Source organism: Microplitis demolitor, chromosome 10, assembly GCF_026212275.2.
Source record: "Microplitis demolitor isolate Queensland-Clemson2020A chromosome 10, iyMicDemo2.1a, whole genome shotgun sequence".
NCBI lineage: Eukaryota > Metazoa > Arthropoda > Insecta > Hymenoptera > Braconidae > Microplitis > Microplitis demolitor.
Window position 1 is genome coordinate 7745924 of NC_068554.1, and position 24647 is coordinate 7770570.

Consider the following 24647-nt stretch of genomic DNA (forward strand, 5'->3'; position numbering starts at 1 on the left):
GGTAAATATTATGTACTGTATCATCAAAAGGAATTTGTAAAATATCTATGAACTTTTTGACATCATCAGGGCTTATATATACTTGTCGTCTAAAACTCATGATATGTGAGTGACCAGGCTCATTAAAATTTGCTTTAAGACAAGTAATTGACGACGTAGTTTTGACACGGATCTTATCAAGTGCTTCAATGATGTGGCTATGTGGGATTGTCGGTGTCACGTTGAATAGTATAATCCTCTTATTTTTATTTATCAATGGCCGAAGGCTTAGTTCTCTTTCTCCGATTATCATAGATTTATGGACTGTTACTAGTTTATCAGCAATTTCTTTGGTCGCTACGTATACATAAATTCTGTTATTCGCAATTTTAGAAATGAATCTTATTTGCGGTAATTTTTTTATCTATTGCATTAATCTACTCCTTAATCGTAAGACCTTCGATTGCATCTATTATAATTGCACATTACTTAGTAGGGAAAACTTCATTTTTTGCAGCATTTACGTAACTGTTTGGCACTGAGACAGACGCCATTATGGTAGCTGATCCTCTTTTTCTAGTCAGAAAGAACGCTCCTTCAACTTCACTCCACCCACTGGGGGGTATCTTCTTTATCAGTTTTTAGCACTGAATTGCAGACACTTTGATACACTAATAACCACTTAGCATACACAAGACAACTATAATAATACACATACACCACAGTAGTAAATACGTATCGAAAGAGACAGCTCTCCAAACACGTCCGTACTGTTTGGTCGTCCGAAGACGAAAAGTTATAGGGCCTTATACTCCAGCTATAAGCATCTATTGGATTTTTTAATCAGGGTACTTTTGTGTGTCGAAAAACATAGGACCTATATTTGAATATTTTATGTGATTTTCAAATTATTATAGATGAAGGCACGACGTTCGAAGGGCTTGAAAATATATTCACAAATGTCTTCGAGCTCCACCAGCTTGAAAAGAGTGGAAAGTTTCGGAGCAGGCCCGCTGGGTCAACCATTCTCCACATTTTTAATTTTCCGCTATGAAAGTTTTCAAAAAAAGGGAAGTTATTAGTTTCAGATCGATTTTTGAAAATCGAGTTTCTATCAGATCTCAACGTTTTAAGATCTTAGGAAGCTATTCTGACTATTTCTGGATCGACGTCCATCCAAGCCCCGATTTTCGAAAATCGAGTATTCATGTCAACGTTTCGAGGTCCTAGGAAGCTATTCTGACTATTTTCAGAATGATGTCCGAGTGTCTGTATGTATGCATGTATGTATTCTGACATTTTTTTCCGTATGTTTGGTATTCTAACTCGCTGGTTAAATTTAAAAGTCATTTTACTCTCTCTTTTGATCATTTCTATCAATTCCTGTTCAATTACATTGAATTTCTCAAACATAATGGTGAACAAAATTGTAAGAAACGATCCTTATTTCGTCAACCGGTTTCCAGATTATTTTTCGTAGTTGTTGTTGCATGACTCGAAATTTATCGGACCAATTTGTTACAAAATTTATTCAAATCTAAGTCTAAAAAGCTCTATCGTTTTTCCGCAAAGAAGGTACAAATCGGTAAATTCATTACGAAAATATCGTCAGACTAAAATTGTCTTTGTACATCGAAATGTGCTTTGTTTTGGTGTAACCATATTTGAAGCTCGAGGAGCTCAAAAATTGATAATAAAATAGCTCAGAGAGCTCGAAAACAGCAGGAAGTTTCGGGGTTGGCCCATAGAGTCAAACGTTTTTGATTTTATTTTTAGGCACCCTAAAATGTATGTATAATTTCAGATAATTGAAAATATTAAATTAATTGAAAGTCGACAATATTTTTTAATTAAAAATTATTATGATGTTTTGCTGAATTTATGTAAATTCCAGAATAAGTTTTTTCACCATACCTGCGCCGAAAGTTTGCATTTCTGCCCTGCTTAGAGGGAAAAAAGTCGTTCTTTCCTTTTAAGAGAAAACAAATGACGAAAATTATCGCATGCGCCATTCTCTCCTGAAACAGAGGCCAAAAATGTAAACTTTTAGGTGCAGATCTGATGAAAAATTGTATACACACTACGGAGGAATGTAGGACGTCCCAATCCCCGTGATTGCCACCCTCGTCTTCGGCTTGGGTATGTAATTATACACGCGGGTTGGAATGCCCTACTTTTCTCCCTCGGTGTACAATATACTATTTCTAATTTTTATTTTTGCATTTTTTTTTATATACAATTCTTGATACTGTGTTCGAAGGATAACGTCAATCCATCTACCATTACAAAGCAAGTGGCTGTATGTTGGTACTGAAAGGGGGAACATTCATGTACTTCACATCGAGACCTTTGTTTTATCTGGATACGTGATCAACTGGAACAAAGCAATAGAAGTGTAAGTATCATCAATATTTCTTACTCTATTCAATAAATAGTTGGTGTAAAATAACTAATAGTATACTACTGTATGCTCCTATTGTTTATTATGTGCTTAAAAAGTAAATATATGTGAGAGTTTGTACAGAAGATGTGTGATGCTTCTGAGGGAATTAATATCTACTGTCACGCGTAACCTTGACCCTTTTGGCGCGTACTTATAAATTTATTAAAAATATCAAAATTGTATGGGAAATCAAATTTAAACATTTAATACATAAAATAGCTAGATTCACGAATTATTTAAATCTTAGAAATTGTTTTGGTAATTTTATATAATCAGTAAAAATATTTGTTTCTGTTTAACTTAACATAATGGGTTTTCATTCACTCCTACACTAAGAAAATAAGGTTGAAAGTAAAAATTACTTTATTTAAGTAAACATATTAATGGTATAGTGCACAGTTGAAAATTTTGTGTTCTTGTGTATAAAAATTCGATGGTTAAATATTTTAATAAATAATAAATATTTTGTGTTAATTATTTGACACCATCAATTCAACTAAAGTTGAATATGTTAATCTATTCTCAATAAGTTTTAAATCTGTATTATCGCTTAACACAAGTATAATCTGTTAAATTAATACAAACAATTGAGTGGACCGTTTGGGACATGTCATTCGTGTTAAATTTAACACAAATTTTTTAACTGTGTGGCAACGGAAAATTTCATCAGTTCAGGTAAATAATTTTACCCGATTCATAACCAAAATTTTATTGCGCCTATGAATGATTCAAGAAGATACTTATTTATACCATATTTATTTCTGATAGAATAATATATTTCTTTGAGGTGAGTTCTGTTGTGCTTCTGGAGAATAAATAAAAGTTAGATTTTAATATATAATTATTTAAGTTATAACGGTGACCTTTGGCTACTTCGTGTCTAATAGCCACGAACCACAGTTACAAAGTTTCCCGATTAAATAATTAATTAATAATAAATTATTAAATATAAACATAAATTATAATTACGATGTTGCTGGTTCTGAACGCGGGAAATAAATCTCAGAGATGGGTCGACTCGCTTTGACCGGACACGCGGCTGAAATTAACTTATTCTAGAGACACTGGTGATGAAAAGTAATTTCTTTCAGGCTTAATTTAATTTTTATGTACAACTAATTTTATTTAACCAACTCCCAAATATGTACAGAATTTCCCCTTTTTTTTATAATTAATAAATGTCCAGCGACAACAAAATAAATATATTTATCCGTAATTATTTAATGGACACGGGGTAATAAATTAAATAATTGTTTAAAGTAAAATATTACGTTGAAGAGAGAGAGAGTATAAAATAACAATTTTATCGTAAATCTTATCTGGTTTGTTGTATTCGACGTACCGACGGAACTGGACGCCGCTGCATCATAGACCTCCTCTTCTTGATCCTGACTGTGGTATACGACTTGATGTTGGGTGCACTCACAAATCACTTAACTAATAATTAATAAAATTTGGTTCTGTAAACCAGATATATATATATAACAAAACTAATTTAAGATTTACAATTTACAAAAGAAAATCGAGCGAATTCAATGACGAGGCTGTCGTTGTCGGCACTTCGACTTGAGTGTCTCTTAAATTGATTGCCTGCACTTGAATCTCGAGTCGATCGCTTGGACTTGAATCTCGATTGAAATCTTGAACTTAAATGTCAGACTAAATGACTAGATATCGTTAGGCCGACTCAAATAAATTGTTATGAGTCCTGGTGCTAGAGTGGGACCTCGCTAAGCGTCCTCAGTCCACTCTAGCTGATGGCCAGGGCCTAAGTCCCTGAGCAAGTGTTTGCTGGCCCTTTTATATCTTAATTTTGGAGGGGTGGAACTACCCCACTGTCGTCTAAGTTCGAATTCGATCTAGGTGGCCTCTAACATGGCCCCCAAATGACTAAGGAAGTGTTAATTAATATACAAATTATTCTAATAGATGGCCGTAGAATCAGTTAGACTTTGCGCTCGATTTTCAAATCGTAAAATCAAAACGCACGTTTACAAAGTGAAATATATATTGTTTCTTACGTGGAGTAAGACATTACTAACATTGAATAAATCCCCGATGAAAAAATTATGATTAAATCTGATTTAAACTCAATCGGATTTATTAGATTCTATTAGATTCAAACGTTCAATCAGAATTACTCGGAAGTGTTCCAACTATTTACATGTATTTCAATCGGATTGAATCGGAAAATAATAAATTTATTTTTCGAATATTTACCGATTGAAATATTTAAATCAGATTCTATCGAATTAAATTGGAAAATAATAATTTTTCATTGATCATTTTTCCGATTGAATCCGATTAGAATTTTTAATCAGATACAATCGAAGTTTTTTTAGTCAGGGATTGGGAACTGACCATTTCGATCACGACGTCTGGTGGCAAAAAAAATACTAGTTGTAATGTGCACTTTAGTATACAAGTATATGAAATAATTCATAAAAATAAAAAAAATTAATTATTCTAAAATGGAACTCATTAAATTAAACCCTTGTTTGAAAAATAAAAGTAGAATTTATTGCGCTGTGAATGGTTGTGGTAGTAAATCAAAAAAATCAAAATAATCAAAAAAATATTAACATTGAAGCTTATAAACACAAATCAATAAAAATACGCCACTATATTTAATTATTTTTACTAATGCTTAGAAAACGCCGAGTCTTTCAATCTAGTCCGAACTTTTTCAACTATTAGCTTTTTTTCATCTTCAGTAAGCTTTTTTACGTCGATCCATTCTGGACACTTGCGTTTTATAACACTCGTAGAAACAACTTCTTCATAGACTTCACCTTCGTAAACATCATCAAGATCTTCATCAGCATCTTGCTGACTTAAAGAATTATTCGCAGCTACCGGGTCTTCTGTTACATTTTGGCTACTTACATATTTACGTTTTACCTTTGAAAAACAAGCATGCTGGAGAATTGGTGTTGAATTATATTCTTTAACAATTTTTTCTTGCTTATTTTTCCATCCACATTTTTTATCAGTCGCAGATAAGACATCTAGTTTATTTCCTTTCCTAAAATTAAAATTAATGTCATTAAATAATTAATTTCATTTTTTCTGTGAAAATGGAGGTTAGAAAGTTATTTACCGGTAACAATATAATAAAGCAGCTACTACATGTTTACATTGTGTTCCTTTGCCAGCCTTGCATTAGCATTTTAGACTTAAAATTTTTCCAGATTTTGATACTGATCCCTCAATTTCGTAAGGTTTTTCTTTCAGATGAGATGTTTGTAAACACAATGCCGAAAAAGTCACAACATCACTGTTTATACTTTCAATATTTTTACCACATTTTAGTAAATGACCCGCTGATATTATTCTCTCGGCATCTTTAATGTTCTTCTGAGCTGGATTTGATCCGACCCAGTTAAATATTTCCTCGATAGTAAACATAAATAAATAAAATTCACATCACTAAACTAATGTAAACATATCAGTAACTCTTTACTTGCACACAATACGTAGCCATGTTTTTTAAACCACGCCCACTGGTCAGTTCCCAATAGTGCCAGATATTTAATGACACTTGATATTTATTTTAATTAAATACCAATTTATTTCTAATGATAGATATTATTGATTGGTTTAAGCATTTTCATTGTTACAAGTAAATATTTTTTTGTATCAAGTAAACACTTACATCAACTAAATTGTTAGAAAGTAAAAATTATATTCGTATTATATTATAACATTTATGATCTTTGCGATGGCTTAGATGATATAGGTGTGTATGATTTACCTCTCCACTACTTGACACACATATTTGACTCTTCGTTATTACTCGGTATAGCAGCATTTCCCTAATATGTAGTAAGTTGACTCCGTGGATTAGATGTCTTGAAGAAAAATTTTAATCGTAAATTTTTTTGTTGCATGGTGAGCTCGAACCCTCGTGCTTCTGTGATTAATATACAATTCAGTATTTTAGAACCCTTAACCATCAAGCGCGTTAGAAATTTGATAGTTATTTTTGTATTTACGGTAGTTCACTATAGTATAGTATAATCGATGTTCATAGTGTTGCAGACCTTGATTTATATACTTCAATAGTAAATTCACTTTCTTTAAAGATATTCCATTAAAGTAAAAATAAAAAATGACTCGAACTACTCACAACTTTTCATTCATTGAGAAGAAAAATATACTCCAAACAAATATATCAATACTTAAAATAAAAAAAAATTTTGTTTATAATTCAAGTAAATTTTTTTCTTAATCAAGTTACCATTCACTCAATCAAGAGTAATTATTTTTTAATATTAGAGTTTACATCAAGTAAATTTTAAATTAAATGGTAATTACGGTAAATTCCGCAATACTGCTATCGTTTCTGAGGTCGGACACCCGATAGATTAAGTTTTACGGTATAATTGTCGTGTATTATGTTAGCAATTATAACAGGGCTATGCTGTTACTCTGGTCGTCCTTAAATTACCTTTTGAAGGGCGCCATTGGAAGTGATAACGGCCTCCTAGAGCCGAATCTTGGATCGTCAGGGTCGGTGTGATTTATTTAATTGTAAGAGAAGGATGAGGAAGGATAATTTATAAATCATTCAATAATGAATGCACACCAAAAATGTAAATCGGAATTTTATGGGAAATTTTATTCCCTTCAAAAAAAGTCCTGAGAGTCAAGTCGGTAGAGTCTATAGTTTCCGAGTTATAAGAATTTTAATGATTTAAAAAATAAAATAGCAATTGTCATTCTTTTTTTAATATTATATTTTTTAAATTATTAAAACTGCTATAACTCTGAAACTATGGACTTTAGCGACTTGATATTATTTGATATTCATAATTTCGGATAAGTCCGTCAATCATTGATCGTCATCGATCTCCGAATATTTTCCCCCACGCGGACATGATATTCGGTAGCAACAGTTCACTCAAGTACACAGTACCGTACACGCGTACAATAGAGAGATACACGGCAACTAGCTAACACATATCTAATGCGACCACCATTATTTTATATTATATAATTTATTAAATAAAACTAATTATTTATTACTCTGTTAATATAATCAATTGAAGTCAGATTATTTATTGTAGTGATTAAGTTCCAAGAACCACATCCTCGTCACTACATATATATATATATATATATATTATATATGGGTCATTCCATGTCAAATTGACTAATGGTTGGAATCGATTTGGACGAATTTCGGTCAGAAGTTTCCTAACACCATATAACGCTATTCTCCCAAAGAAAAAAAATTTGAAAATTTTTCTTCAAAAGTTATGCAAAATTCAAAATTTCGCGATTTTTCTAGTTTTTCAACTTTATTCTTTCAATATCTCGAAAACTATAATCGTTACAATAACGATCTAAAGCTTCTTTTGAAAGGGCTACTTGAGGTTATGAAAAAAAAAATATTCCAATGTAACCGGGTAAATTAATAAACATAAATAATTAAACAATTTGAATTTGAATTTCGTTTCCCACCTATAACCGGCCAACGACCTCGTAAGTTGCGAGTTAGTGATGCGACTAGTCACCGGGTGTCGCATGGATCACTAAGGCCAGTCCGTTCGTCATTTCCTTAGGTTAAGAAAAGTGAGAATAGATTTTCGGGGAAGTGAACCTAAAGTGAGACAATATAAGGGACTGCGGAACGTGAAATCAGCAGAGTTGCCCAGACGGCGATAGCGACAGGACGCAATCAACTGTACAAGATCAATTGTTCAAATTATACCAAAGTAATTATTGTTGGCGTTGGAGAGAGAGAAAACCAGATAACGGGAAAACGAGAGCCTACAAGAGAAGCAGAACAACCGGACATCAGCTGTAATTCTGCCATTGGTTACTGGAATTTCCCTAAAGGTAAAATTTATATTTAATTCAGACCTCTAATATTTATTCAGAGGGCCGAATTAATTATAAATAATTTACTTAACATCTTTCTGCTGGTTCAGTAAAAGTAGATTGGTAACTCAAGGCCCGTCGGCCGGTTCAACCACGCGTCTCGAACTTTCCGTCGAGTATCTTGTCACGAATAACCGCCATTTTGTCTGCACTCTAAATTTATTCTATTCAAGGCCTTTCGGCCGGAATAAAGTGAACTTTTGCGTAAATCGTCAGTAAATAAATTGAATTTAATTTCAATATTATTTTACAAAAGTATCCCAGGCCTGTCGGCCGCTTTAGATAAATAGTCCGTGTCTTAAAATCTTAATTTCAGGCCTCGCGACGCCAATTCACTGGCAGAATATTCTAGTCAAATTTTAAACGTAATTCTAGTCGTAAATTTAGTCATAAAATACTCGTAAAGTAATTTTAAAATAATTATAAAATCGGAAATTCAGAATTTTAAGACGCTAGAAAATTTACGGTAAAATTGCTGTCGAGTAAAATTAAGAACATATTATTTTGTCAGTAAATTGAGTATGAATAAATTTTAAGGAAGTGTTAATGAAATTTATCAGTAAAAATTTGAGTAAAATAAATATATTGATTTCGGAAGCAAAAGGTAATAAGACTTATCAGTGAAATAATAAATTAATAATTAAATTCAATTACCAAAAATTAATTAATTAATAAATAAAATAAGTGAATTAAATAAAAATAGTGAAATTTTTATTGCTGTAGAAAAGTTATTACTTTTGAGAGTTACATTGAAAAATTAAGTTCTAATAATTGAGTAAGAGAAAAGTGATGTCATTGAGTTCAAAGTCGAGTCAAGTAATCTTAAGTAAAAGTTAATTGTGCCTGTGATAAGTCCGGTGGACATATTAGTTTTAAATAAATATACTTCCAGGGGATGATTTTAAAGTAATATTAAGGTTTACCGTCCAGGGGACGAGATAATTATTGTGTGTGTGTGTGTGAGTGTGTAACGTCCGGGAAGATCCTTAATCTAGAGTGTGTGTGTGTGTGTGTGTGTGTGTGTGTGTGTGTGTGTGTGTGTGGAAAACGTCCGGGAGACGACCATGAAATTTAGTTTAGCATAAGTAGCGTCCAGGGGGCGCAATTAGTTTGCCATAAGAATATTTAGTTTGTCATAAGAATAATTATTGTCATAAAGGTTAAATAAAATAAAAGCAAGGTGCTTAATTTAAATAAAATTAAAACAAAATTTGATCAACATTATTTCAGCCTATTTTACGATTCCTCGCCTCTCTCACAAAATATTGCAAACGACCCTGAGTAATAATTAATGAATTAATTAATTCATTTAAAATAAAAAATTTACAACATCCGGTTCTGGAAGGCCGAGTCCATCTTCCAGTGGCGCTCTATTATTCGACTATAATACTAAGTGTGACCAGACTTGGCAAGAATAATATCTCTGTCATACCAAAAAAAAATTTTGAAAAATGACGAATTTGTCGAATTTTGAATTTTTGAAATTCGTAAAAATGACGATCGACATAAAATTTTTGGCTCAATTATTTTTGTATAACACCTTGTACATATTTTAAAAGATTCTGAAATTTTCAAAACTGTTTTTTGTTTTTGCAAAAATATGTATTTTTGAATTTAAAAAAAAAAAAAAATTTTTTTTTTTTATTTTTTTGTTAAGTAAAGTTAAGCAATCACGTAATTGAGTAAATTCCAGCAGTAAAAATTTCACTACCTGTCACAATAATGTGAAAAAATTCTGCTAGTTAATGAATAAAAAAGAAATATTTTTTCATTCTACAAATTCGACTTTTTCCCCTGAGTTTCAACTCCCATAACTTTTTTTCTATCAACTTTAAGCGTATGACGAAAGAGACCTTTTTAGTAGAGAATTTAATTTCTTACAAGATAGCCGAATTCAAAAATCGGAAAAAATTTTTTTAACATAATTATTCATAAAATAGAAAAAACAAATTTTTTTCTATGTATTTTAAATGAGAAAGGGGACCCCCCACCCCATCTGCTCAATTTTTGAGACATAACGCTCAAATTTTAGGACAATTTTTTTTTATTATTGAAGTCACTTTTGAGGTGTATTTAATTAAAATGAAAAATAAATTTTTTTTTTTGACAGTCTAATATATATATATATATATATATATATATATATATATATATATATATATATATATATATATATATATATATGGGGCATTCCACGCCAAACCGGACGGTTTTCAGAATTTAAAATTTTAATTTCCGTCACTTTTTGATATTTTTTAGTATTCATTAAAAAACTCATCCTCCTAAATTTTGAGATTTTTTTGATCATTGGTTCAAAAGATATGAAATTTTCAAAAAAACCACTCTCTTCATAGTTTCTTGCTTATAACTTTTTGAAAAATGGTTTAAATAAAAAAACTCAAATAATAAAAAAGTTTCGTTATTCCATGTTCTTTTAGAAAAAAAATATAAATAATTTTTTAGAAAAATTTTTCCACGTTATTTTTGAGTTTTAAGACTATAAAGTCGTTTTCTGAAAATCATGCATATTTTGATTTTCCTGAAAATTTGTGACAACAAACTACTATCTATTCCACAACATTTCAGGTGGTTCCGGTCGTGGGACCTCCGTGGCTACTATTTTTTTCGATCATAGAAAATTGAAAAAATTTTTTTTTCGCTATAAATTGTTATCCGTACCGATTTTTGACACTGTACACTTATTTTTCTTACAAATTCAAAATTGATTTTGGTATTTTTTTCTTCTTAGTAGGGATTTGAAAGCAGTAAACAAAAGTTAATGCTATTTACGACCAGTTACAATAAATGTTTTTATTTATTGAAAAGCAACTATTTCGAAGCAAAAGAGACATTAGATTTGCTATACAATTCAGCTAAGACGGTTACAGGAGCTCATAAATATCCTATAATTATTCGAAAAAACGACGAAACTGTATTACAAACGTGTTTAATTATTTTCGTGTTCTTCTAAAACTTTTACATTAACGATTGTTTTATGAACTAAAGTTCTCCTTAGTTAATATAGCTCCGTCACTTTATCGAATAATTATATGATATTTTAGTGCTCCTGTAATGATCTTAGCTGAATTGATTACCAAATCTGATGCTTCATTTGCTTCAAAGTAGTTGCTTCTCAAACATTTATTATAACTGCCCGGGAAAAAAAATTATATATAAATCACTACATAAAATTATGTATGAGTTTTGGTCATATATAATTATGTATAATTTTATATAATGATTTACATATAACCAATAATTGCCATGAAAAAAAAAAAAAAAATAAAGAAAAAACCTTGCCGAGTTACGGGCTTGAACCCAAGACCTTCTGATTCGAGATCTGATGTATTGACCACTGTGCTGAATCACACACTTAAATAGTTAAGTTTATTGTATATATTTGTTTGGATACAAATGAACTTTAGAAAATTAAAGACATTAATAAATGATTGATTCTATTATTTGTATTGTATTCTATTATGTTATTGTTTATAAGGTAAAGAGACCAATAGCGGTATACCCACTAATAGCGGGGCAATAATTCCTTCTTTTGGCAAATTTAAAAAAAAAAAATGAGAAGTTAAAATCTTTTGAACTTAACTAAGACTTTTTTAATATTATATCTCAGTTTTTTATAACTTAATTCATTGTTGAAACTTCACAATTTTTTAGCTGTCATCCCGCTTTGGGTTTTGTTAGTCTTTTTCCACGAATTTAAAAAGAAGTTTTTCGTTATAACATTTATGAATGAGGTAATAAATTAAAAAATTTTATAGACTTTATTTTATAAACCATTATGCAGTTTTTACAAATAATCTTACGTTGTTTGGTCGTATTTAAATGATTTCACAAAATATTATTCCCGGGTGCTCATAAATAGCATTAACTTTTGCTTACTATTTTTTAATCTCTACTCAAAACAGAAAAATATCGAAATCAATTTTTTATATGTAAGAAAACCAAGTGTACAGTGTCAAAAATCGGTACGGATAACAATTTATAGCGAAAAAAAAATTTTTTCAATTTTCTATAATCGAAAAAAAATAGTAGCCACGGAGGTACCACGACCGGAACCACCTGAAATGTTGTGGAATAGATAGTAGTTTGTTGTCACAAATTTTCAGGAAAATCAAAATATGCATGATTTTCAGAAAACGACTTTATAGTCTTAAAACTCAAAAATAACGTGGAAAAATTTTTCTAAAAAATTATTTGTATTTTTTTTCTAAGAGAACATGGAATAATGAAACTTTTTTATTATTCGAGTTTTTTTATTTAAACCATTTTTCAAAAAGTTATAAGCAAGAAACTATGAAGAGAGTGGTTTTTTTGAAAATTTCATATCTTTTGAACCAATGATCAAAAAAATCTCAAAATTTAGGAGGATGAGTTTTTTAATGAATACTAAAAAATATCAAAAAGTGACGGAAATTAAAATTTTAAATTCTGAAAACCGTCCGGTTTGGCGTGGAATGCCCCATATATATTTTTATATGTATAATAAGAATAATAATAGCTGTTGAACCAATATTTGCTGTTTTATTGTAAAAAAAAAGCATAGAACAAATATCTTTTATTTTTTCTTTCTGTGTTAAGCAATTCTTTCGTTTTCGACAATAGAAGTTATAGAACATGATCGCAGGGAGTTGAAGTAAAAATAAAAATAAGAGATCAATAATAACAATAAGAAGAAAAAAAATAGCAAGATAGTTCGTTATTGGCTTTAGATGATACGTTCTGTAGCAGTTTGTGAATCAATGAAAGAGTTATTACCTGTGGAATAAAAAACAATTGGTTATTTAATATACTAGATTAATAGTAATTTATTTTTCGAAATTTAGATACTTTTTTTTTTATCGATAAATCCCCGAGTCGAAATTAGAATTGTCAGTCGAACGTAATGAACGTTGGAATCGTCAATTGGGCGTAATGAAGGTTGGAATCGCAAGTCGGACGTATTAGACGTTGGAATAGTCATCTAGATATTCAATGTTAAAAAAGATAGACAAAATCGATTTCCTTCGGCTTACCCGTGGGGGATTTTAGTGGGTTGAATGATAAGAATACATACCCGACTTACAAATTTGAACTGTGGCACAAATATTGTTAACAATCTTAGGAATTTCCGACTATCGGTATTTTCTCCGAAATATAACTTCGAGGGAGGTTTCAGTGGGGTCAAAAATTAAAATACATTTTTTTATTATTTGGATTACAGACTTAACTTTGGCACAAATTTTCCCAACAATCTTACGAATCCGCCGCTTCCGGAATTTTCCCGAAAACTAACTCCGAGGGGGATTTTACTGGGGTAAAAGATTAAAATACTTGCGTCTCGACATTATGATACTTACAGGCATAAAATTTGGCATTAATGTTCCCGAAAATCTCAGAAATCCCCCACCATTTGTATCTTTTGAAAAACCAATTCTAATAGGGATTTCAGTGTGGTCAAAGTTAAAAATACTCTTTTTTTCTATCTTAAGTTTTTCCAGACTTGACCTTTGTCACAAATATTCCCAATAACCTTACGAATTCCCCACCATCGGGATTTTTTTCAAAAAGTAACTCCGAGGGGGGTTCAGTGGAGTCAACAATTAAAACAATTTCGTTTTGTTTCAGTATATAAATCAATTTTCGAAAAAATTACCGATGGTAAGAAATTCGTAAAATTGTTGAGAATATCCATGCCAAAGACTGACGATTCCATCATTCATTACGTCCGATTGACAATTATAATTTCGACTCAGGTCATTTTACAAAATAAAAACAAAAAAATATTTTCTCATACCATATCAATTATTACTCATTTACCAAAAGAGTTATTGTAATAAAATATTTTTGTTGAAAAAAAAAAAATAAATAAAATTGACTTAATCATATTTTACACTTGAAAATTTTTTTCAGGTCAAGAAAATCTCATCCAGGAGCTGTTATCCATCTAAGTGATAATCCATTGGACTTGAGTAAGGTGAATAGAATAAATAATTTCATAAAAAAGATACTTAGTTACTAATAGTACTTAAACAAATTTCTGTTCATTCTGTCTTTTTTTTTATGTTCATTGAACCGGAATCCAGCGCAATCTAGTTGTAAACATTTGTTAAGAAGTAGGGACAAAATAAATCTTAGAATCAACCGCCTCCACCATATTTGAATTTAGTGAGCGTCGAGTTTATTTATATGTGTGTACATAATGTTTTCTCCGCGTTATTAGTGTTCTCATGGTATTTTAGCAGTTTTTAGATAATGCTTGGAAGGTATTTCCATCATAAAAGTTTCCTGAATATTTTTATTATGTCAATATAACATTGTTACTCGTGAAAAATTTTTGCCATTAAGATTTATGAAATCTCATTGGATTTGATCAAATTCGATTAAACTGTGCTTATGAATCTTCTAGTGCACATCAAATTTTCGACAATATTTTAATGATGAATAATATTATGATTGAAGACAATCTATATCGCCACATAAATCAATAGGATCTGCCTGTACATTTAATTAAATTGTCAAATTTTTTGTCAAATATTAATTTTATGAATCCCTGATCCCGATTTCACCATTTTTGTTTGTCTGTTTTTATATTCTCTTATCTCAACATCGGCTTGACCGTTTTTGATGGAATTTCGGATATAATAAGAACATGTAATTATGAAAATGACAGGCGCTTATTTAATTTTGTGCTATGAAAATCGGCAATCTTCTCAAAATTCGGGGTTGTTCCATCCAGATTTTTAAAAATTAAGTTATCATTAGATGTCGACGTTTTGAACAGAACTAAATGAATAAAAGTTCGTTTGAAAAGAATAATGATAAATGGACAAAGTCTTTTTAAGAGATAATTAAGTCAAGTCGCGTTTTACCATTTCTTTTGAAGCAACTTATTCACCAGTAACGAGAAGTGATACCATGAAAGAACCTTTCAAGCCGCATTCGTTCAGGGTATCTCTATTTCTTGAGATGGATGAAGTGTTACGCCCACAAAGGTTAGACTCGCGGTGGCCGTTAGACACCACATGTCAATGGGCTCCGCATGGAATGGGTTATGGTAATGAAAGTAACCGGTTTCAAGTTAGCTTTATTACATTAATTAATTTTTTTTCTTTGGGATGAGTAGCCATTTTGTATTTGACTTGAAAAATTAAAGTGCTAGAAGCTGGCAGAGTAGTTAATCATTCAGGGCCGGAACAATTGAATCTGACATCGATGGAGAGAACCAATCTTAGGTAATAAGGTGAAGCTGTGACATGTAACTGAAGTTTCGAACGTTCATTGAACGATAATAGATTTTGAAGATATTACTATTTTAAACCTCAGATTTTAGTAAAATATGAATTAAAACTACAGTAATTGATATATTTGACCCATCGAAAGCATCCACCACACTCCCATTTGTCGGAACCACCTCCATAGCCAAGTTGTAAATATTTTTCAATGTGCCGGCAGGAAGACCCCACCAAAACGGTGTAGTAGGTATTTTAGGCAAGTCTTATGTGCCCGTAGGAATTATAAACCCCACTTCCATTTCTCGGAACCATTCCCACGACCAAGTTGTGGATATTTTTGAACGTGCCGGTAGGAAGACCCCACCAAAACGGTGGAGTGGCTATATCAGGCAAGTCTTACGTGCCCAAAAAAATATACACCCCACACCCATTTGTCGGAACCTTTCCCACGGCCAAGACGTGGATATTTTTGAATGTACCGGTAGGAAGACCCTACTAAAACGGTGTAGTGGGTATATCAAACAAGTCTTATGTGCCCGAGAAAAATATACACCCCACTCTTATTTGATGGAACCATGTCGACAGATTTTTCACGGGTACATGAGACTTGCCCGATGTACCGACTTCACTGTTTTGGTAGGGTCTTCCTACCGGCACATTCAAAAATATCTACAACTTCGCCGTGGAGATGGTTCCGACTAATGGGAGTGAAGTGTTTATTTTTCAGGGGCACAAAAGACTTGCTTAATATACCCACCACACCGTTTTGGTGGGATCTTCCTACCAGCACATTCAAAAATATCCACGACTTGGCCGTGGAAATAGTTCTGACAAATGGGAGTAGGGTCGATGCTTTCGATGGGTTAAATATATTAATTACTGTAGTTTCAATTCATATTTTACTAAAATCTGAGTTTTAAAATAGTGATATCTTCAAAATCTATTTTGGTTCAATGAACGTTAAAAACTTCAGTTACATGCTGTGACATCATTGTATTGAATCGGCCTGTTCGCCAATATAGGGTGCTGGTACTAAGGGTGGACTTTTCCAACTTCACTCCGACCAGAGTCTATTTCCAGATATGGACGGGGTGTTGGTCCAAAGAGTTTTCGACTTGTCGTGGGTGTGGTCAGATTTCACGCTCTAGCCGAGTTTATTCATTGGAATATGATTTTCGACAAATTTAAGGCCATATAACCCGTTCTTAAGTATGCACGTCCTATATAGCCGTGAAAGATTAGTATCTCGTCCAACGTTACTTGTAATTAGTGCACTGACTTTGTTGATTTTATCACTGCGACTCTAGCAAGCAAGTCAAGAAAAGTCTGAAACCATTTTTGGCGTGTCTTCATGACCATCTTAATTTTTTGGGTGACTTACTCCAATTTGTGATCTTCAAGACAGATGACGATGGTGTTAAATCCGGATATCGCTGGGATTGTGTAGTGAGAAAAGTGATTGAAAGTTCACCGTTTGAGATTCCATTAATAAAACTGTATGGGGATGATAGCTCGTTGTCAGCACCCGAAAGAATGACACTACGAGGACTAACAATGTTCAATAATTTCGAATTAAAGATCCAGTTTACGATGGAATCTGAAAAAAGTAGTTGATTAGTTTCTTCGATGTCGAAATTGCCCGATTAATGGATTGGACCATAAAGACGGACTGGTACAAAGCCTACGAATTCCAATCGGTTGCTCAACTTTCATTCAAACCATATTATGAGCCAAAAAACGGCCATCGTAAAAAGCCTAAGACAAAATCGTATCAAAGTGACGAACGTACTATTAAAAAATGGCCCAGAGCCCTGGTTAAACAAGCTTTGGATAACCATAACCCCGGCCAGACAAAGAGTGGACATACATTGTTGTTTAACTATTACCGTTTCTCATATATTCCTGCCATGAAATAAGATAGATCGTCGTATCACGGAGAACGGAGGTAAATTAGCATTCCATAATTTAGAAACTGATGGAAGATTTATTCTGAGTCAAAGAATAGAATTTTAATGCTAAAACAGTCTGGTTAATGTATAAGATCCCGGGGCGATACAGACTCTGTTATTTTGGGTAAACAAAAAGAGTTTAAAATAAGGCTTAAACAACATCAATATGACTATAAGGACAGCAGAATTGTGAAAGCAGAAAAAACGGCTTCAGTAACTCATCATATGAAAATTTCTTTTATTCGATACAGAAAATTTGTGAAATAATAGTTTTGAATCACAATTACATTTGTTAAAAGAACTATATATTCGATAAGTAGCTAACACCTTACGCGTTATTACTTTGTAACCCGAGTGAAGGAATTTTATATAATTTAATATGGAAAACGACCCTATATAATTATATAGGACTATATATAATCACATAGAATTGAATACTTAATTATATTACTTCACAGTTATATCATTAATATATTTTTTCAATCATATTGTAGATACTCTCTATAGATTTTAATTAAAATAATTTTTTTTTTTTTGAAAGTTCAAGTTCAGTTTCAAGGAAATATTATTCATGTATACATTGATAACAAATATTAATGTCATGATGTACAATGGGATATATTATATTACCATCAAAAATTCAACATTCTTGCGTTAAACCAATATTACTTATTTTGAGAAATTTTTTTCAAACAAAAAACTTTGCTACTGTTATGTCGGATTTACAGCAAAAGCAGGCTTTGAGCTCTGACTATAATATGCCAACGATGTTAAGGATGGCAAATTATGAGCGAAAGTCTCTATCCACTTCAAAATCGGATGTATTTAAATATTCGGTCCTAGTTTTGCGACTAATAGACCGGGGATCGTTGAAATTTTAAATGAAAGTTATAATACTAATTCTTCGATTTTATAGGTTTATATTGAAAGAGAAATTATAAGCAAGATAAATTTCTGACTTACTCGGTTACAGCATATGTTATATATAGAACAGTTAAATAGTAGTATGGTCCTTTCCCTTTTCTGTGAACATTCCCTCCGGTGAACTTTTGCTGCTTTAATTTTCTAAGGTAGAGTGGCAACCAGCCGACTGATTTTCTACTATTATGTTTATTATCCAACCGTCCACTTTGGACCAAATTTTACGACTGACTCCCTAGTTAAAAATTCGGTGTTTCACAGAAAATGAAAAGGCGTTTTTTAACTATTTTGTTCGGGAGTTTATTTATTTATCTATTCAATTATTTTATCAACCATTTATTCATTTATTTATTTATTTAATCAGTTCCTTATTCATTTATTTATTTTTTTAATTATTTACTTGATTATCTATTCATTCGTTTAGTTATTTAGTTATTTATTTATCTATTTATTTGTTCAATTATTTAACCATTTATTTCTCTGTTCAGTTTATTTTCCAAGTACTGTTTATTTCTTATTTTATATTCTGATTCTTTTTTGTTTTAATTTAAAATTTTGTTTAAATAAAATACTTCCGTTACTTCCAAAAGTGATCTGGAAAGTTTCACCTTTGGGTCGGAGCATTCCCATGCAGCGGAAACATAAATTTTCTATTTTATTACCACTTTTATGAGATTTCGTAAAAAACTCTCAAGAGTGATGTTCGGCTTTATCGCGGGAGTTATGCAGCTGTCCCCTTTAGAGGACCCCTGCACAGCTCCCACGATCGGTTTTCTCATAACGAAATACTAGAAATAGATTTTCTCTAATTTGTTTTCGTTCTTTCTCAGAACATTTTAAACTGAACATTTTTTTTTCTTTAATATTTAAACTTTAAATTTTATCATTGGATACATATATGAGATGAGAATGATCTGACATAACACTACAAAAAAAAACTAATACATCTTTCTGCAAAAATAAATATCTCTCATAGTAAGAAATCAAAACTTTTAAAACAAGTAGAAATTTTTCGATTTAAGCATAAAAATATGGGTATTTGTTTGGAATCAGGGTTTACCACATTTATTCACGTTCCAAGTGCTCATACTTTAATTTACATAAATAAATTTTTTCTATGTGTTCAATTATACGACTGATTAAGTTCTCTGCGTGTGATTTTGTCTTTAACACTGGATATTTATTTGGGTCTTGCATCTCAAAAGTGCAAAAATTGATAAAAAAACATGAGATCATACAAATTTCTCAAAATGAATTTTTTAAATATATAATTATAATTTTTATGTAATACCGTAAATGGGCGGTGGATTTTTGAAGGTCGATATTTCTGTTGTTTTAGTACTTTTACGGCTTACGATAGCTCACCTAACATTTGGATGCAGTTAGTTTAGAAGGTATCCATCTTCCTTTACTAGTATAATGTTTGATAAAGCCCACGACAAGGTTTCAGCTCGGTGCGTACTAGAGTAAGGTGTTGTTCAAGGCAAGAGCGCGGTAGTATAGCTTTTCTGATGAATCCGTTAACGCACTTAGGACAAAACTACTACCTATTATGGCACATAGATGTATAACTTAATGTTTTAGTGGTTGACTTGAGAGTCAATACATGGAAAAATGAGAAAATCATGTTAAATAGTGCAGTATAGCACGGACCTACGAAATTTCAAAGATAATACTGAAATTAATTAATTAATTTGACGACACTGGAGTCTGCCTCCTTTTTGCAGGAGACTTTTTCTTAACTTTTTTGGGTATACACGCGTTTCGTATATTCCTATCTCACCATATTATAATTATAGCGAAACATTGAGCATAAGCTTATTAGTGACATTACCCTAGGCTCGATGATCCGATCAAATATACTTTTGCGTGTGGGCCCTAAACCAGCAATCACTACGACTCCAAACCCAGTGAATCCTAAGCACTCGGTTTTTTTATGCTGGCTTGGAGAGGATTCGCCCATAGCAGTTATTCCATGTATTTGTCGACATACCACATTGGTTAAGAGGGAACGTGGTTTCTTCCTCTGCCCTTCAGAGAATACACCCAGTTTTGTACACATTCATTCATCTATTCTTTAACACATTCTCACACACACACCTAACTTGAGACTGACATCCTGAATGTGCTGAGTCCCCACAAGTTGTTAGTTTACACACTCATGCCCAGATGGTCTGACAACACCTGGGTGGATGCCAGATGAACCGTGATCTAATAGTCTTCTCCTTCTTCTCGGTGTTGGAATTGGCTACTTAGTTTTTGGTGAAGATAGTCTTTGCTAAAACCATTAAGGACTCTAAGGAAATTTGGGGATAAGGCAAAAACCCGATTGATTTGTGGCCACTTCGCGATCCACCCTTCTGTGCTCTGGAGCACCTCACGTATGTTTAATTGATTCCTTAATTATAAATCAATAAACTTAAGTTTAAGGAAGTAGCATAAAATAAGAGTATAAAAGAATATAGCAACAAATAGTCGCTAATACTAAATTATAAGAACTAGATAGCACATCAGTGCAGTAAGGGATCCAAGATTGAAGTATCCGATTGATGCCACAGGGTTTTCGGTCTAAAATTTGACACATTCCCCACTTCCTTTGCGATTATGCGCCAAGGGACTTCATGTTAAGTGACCATGGCACATGATATTTTGTACTTTGGGTCGGTAACGAGATGGATGAAAATATATCGCAGGGCTGAGGACGACGAAGACAATCTGCATTATCTCAATATCTATCCGGCCCTTGTATCCCAGGTGCAAAAAATCTAGAAAATGACATGGAGGATTGCTAATTTTCAAATATATAATTAAAATTTTTATATAATACCGTAAAATGGACAGTGAAGTTCCATGGGCCTAACTAAGAGTTACAATAATTTTTGAGCTCTTGTATACTTGAAAATTGACATGGTTCTGTCATTTCTATACGTTTACGGTGTATAACAGCTCACGTTATTTCAAGTTTTAAAAGTATATTTAATGCAACTGTTTTTTTTTATGAATTTTTAATATTTTTTGTTCTTTTGAAATTCTTATTTTTAATTGTGAGGACTTCATCATATGTACGGTACTGCTCGTCAAAGCTCTCGGATACACACTAAATCAGATAGGCACCGCCCGCTTGACAGATCGCAAAGTGGAGGGGAAATGCCCAAAAGCGTGAAAGGGTTAATATATCATGTTTATACCTTTAGCATAAACTCTCGAATGTTGACGCTTATTGTATACTCAATTAAGCAAATATATCGTCATTCCGCCGAAAATTGCATAGTAACCAATTTGGTTTCAATGCTAATTGTCTACAATAAGGTTTTTTGCTAATTGGAACGTGGGTAAGCCCCACTTCTGAACAATTACCGTTGTTTATCTGCCTTAAGTTTGTAAACGACGCCCCAGTGCTCTTTGTTATCGTTCGACGTGACAAACTCCCGACAGCTGTTTTCTTTCCGTCTTCTGGTGTGTTTCGAATACATTACAAAGTATCAAGTACATCTTTTTCAGTTCTATTCTTTTACCTTCTTCTGTTTCTCTTTGATATTACCTTCTGGCTCTATAAACTACTCTCTGTTCTTTTGTTAGGTATCTGGTCCACTACGAGTATGATTTTATATGCAGCTTTTTCCGCGGGATAGCTTTATTGCATGGTTCTATTATGATTTTAGTCAGGGCATCGGCATAATGTTCCACGTCTACGACCGTTTCGATCTCAAGTCCTTCAAGGCTCATTCTTGCAAGTTCTGGTGGTATCTGGTAGAGCTTTTTTTAGTCGGCCAACGTAAGGTTGAACCGCTTAAAGTCCTTGCCATCAAAACCCTCCCGTTTCCTTAATATTCCTAGGCTAATTTTAATCACAGAGTGGTCAGTATGCTGCATCCACTCGCGTTTGATCGACTAGTTTAGTACGGACTATGCAAGTTTCAGCTTGGCAAGGGTGACACCTATATATGATTCCCCGGCTGTTGCTCAATAAGTTGGGCCTTCCCTTTTGATGTTTAAAATATCTAATCCATAGTCGTCTATAAAGTCTTCTAGTTCTTCTCCCTTCTTGATTGTTTCTAGGTTCCATATAATAGGTATAGCTTTTGAGTCCATAGCAAATAAAACCCCTTCCTCCCTCAGTCCTTGAACTCCTTTTTCTTTTTAGAGCGCATACACAGCATGAAGTGTTCAGTTGAGAAATTTACATTATTTTGTACTTTGAATTCGTTAAGCAAATAGCTGCAAATGACCTTTCCTCAGTTGTGGCAGCAATCTGCACACCACCGCCATAACCGGACTTAATAAAACCTTTCTCCTTCGCTGCTGCGTCTGGCTCCTGTCGAAAAGTACATCAGTACGTATCTTCTCCTACAAGACACTTTTCTCAAGCGTTCTGGCCCTATCGTTTCGCAAGTTTATCTACAAGACTCGAATACCATCCACGGTAATACCTCTCCCTCCTTTTCTACTTGCTATCGGATTAGGTGGGGGTGGATTTTCGTATCGCGACCAAAACCCTTTAACTGTGTTTTTTTTTTTTTTTTTCGAGTCTACCGTGGGTAACGCTACTCGGCCCGGGTACCAGAAGGTTCAGCGATCAAGGCAACACGGCTGGCCACACTGCCACTCCATATGAGCGTAGTGCTTGTTGTCGTTAACGAAATCCTTGCAACTTTGGCGTTAACCACACCATGACTTTCCTCTCACACAGGGAACAATCCCACACGATTCGAACTATGGTTCACTTTAGGTGCGACGTTATTAACGTGCGAAAGAAAATTCATGTTTGTTTGTTTGGTTGGGTCGCTAAACTCCTGGTTTTGGCTATGGGAAAAAAAAAAAATAAAAAACTCACAAGAAGATTTACATCGACCTGTGGCATTGATTATAAATGGCTAGGGATTCCTACATAAGAAGTCATTCAGTCCTATGACGTGGAGTCACTCAGACGACCCGCGGCAGTGCTACGTTTTATTTTAGAAATAAAGAAGAAGGGTTACAGAGGCACCTGTTAGTTTTCTGCAACTCAACTTTTGGGTTGTTATAGTTGGAGTAATTATAGCTAAAGCCACGTAAAGGGTAGTACTTGCTGGCCTGCCCCATTTTAAGGCACTTTTGATATTTTATATTTTTCGTATGAACACAACAAATATTGATGCTTGCTGAACACCAAATTAAGCAAATATATCATCACTTCGCCGACAAATGCTTACTGATCAAATTGGTTTTCATGCAATTTGTCTATAGTAGGATTTTTGCTGTTTGAAACATAACTGAGCCCCACTTAAATAAAAACTAAAATGTGTTCATTTGAGAAGAAAATTTTGATTTTTCGAATCGTTAAAAAAAAATCTTTTATCAAGAATGTTTTTATTGGTTCAAGTTAACTGTATTTTCTGTATAGGGAAACTAAAATTTGAAAGACGCGTTTATGTTTTCATAATGTACAAATAAAGAACATTATAAGCTGAAAAAACACCTTTTATTGCAGGCAGTTTTATACTATTTATACTATAAAATAATTCAAGCTTTCAATATTGACCCTGAATGTATTTAAAAATTTTCTGATGTTTTTGCGAATAATCACTCCATAGAACAAACAGTTAACTTGAATCAAGAAAAATATTCTTTATTCAAAAAAATTTTTTTTAAGCATTTGGATAATCAAAATTTTCTTGCACCAAGTGAATAATTATTTTAAAATTTTTATCTTGAATCGAAATTTTTTTTCCAAGTCACCATATTTTATTATGCTTGAATCGATAAATTTTTACTTGCTCCAAAAGCTTCTATTTCTTAGTATGAAAAATATTTTTTTGAAGAAAGTTCATTTGAAAAAGTAAAAATGAATTGTATTTTTTGGTTGAGCAACTTAAAACAGAATATAGTAAAATGGTGAGTCCTTTGAAAACACAAGTAGTAGTGAAACACATTACACTTGTTATAGAATCTAGTGTGATGTCTCATCGCGATTCACCTGTCCGATAGAAATGACCCCTCGCGGAATTAAGATATAAACCCTTACGCGGGCTATTCAAATGTAATTATATTTATATATTTTAAATGAATCGTGGGGAAAATTCTGGGTTTTTCGGGACTTAAAATAACAAAATATCTGAACCATCTGGTCACTCGAGGCTCGTCTAGAATAAAATTATAAATGTTTGTAAGATTGTTAAAATAAGAAACTTATGTCTAAAACCTTTCTAAGCATATTGTTCGCTAGAATTAAGAGAAAGTTGTGTAGACATTTGTAATTTT

At 32.5% G+C, this 24647-nt stretch overlaps 1 protein-coding gene across 11 annotated transcripts in view; it reads left to right on the plus strand.

Annotated features, from left to right (window-relative positions):
* LOC103577291 (syntaxin-binding protein 5) overlaps positions 1-24647 on the plus strand; it is a 245942-nt gene that overhangs the window by 30939 nt on the left and 190356 nt on the right. For all 11 annotated transcript variants that reach the window (XM_053742555.1, XM_053742554.1, XM_053742559.1 and 8 more), the window contains exons 5-6: positions 2240-2374; positions 14216-14279. In XM_053742555.1, the coding sequence (XP_053598530.1) occupies positions 2240-2374; positions 14216-14279 (199 nt within the window). The remainder of the gene's footprint in view (positions 1-2239; positions 2375-14215; positions 14280-24647) is intronic.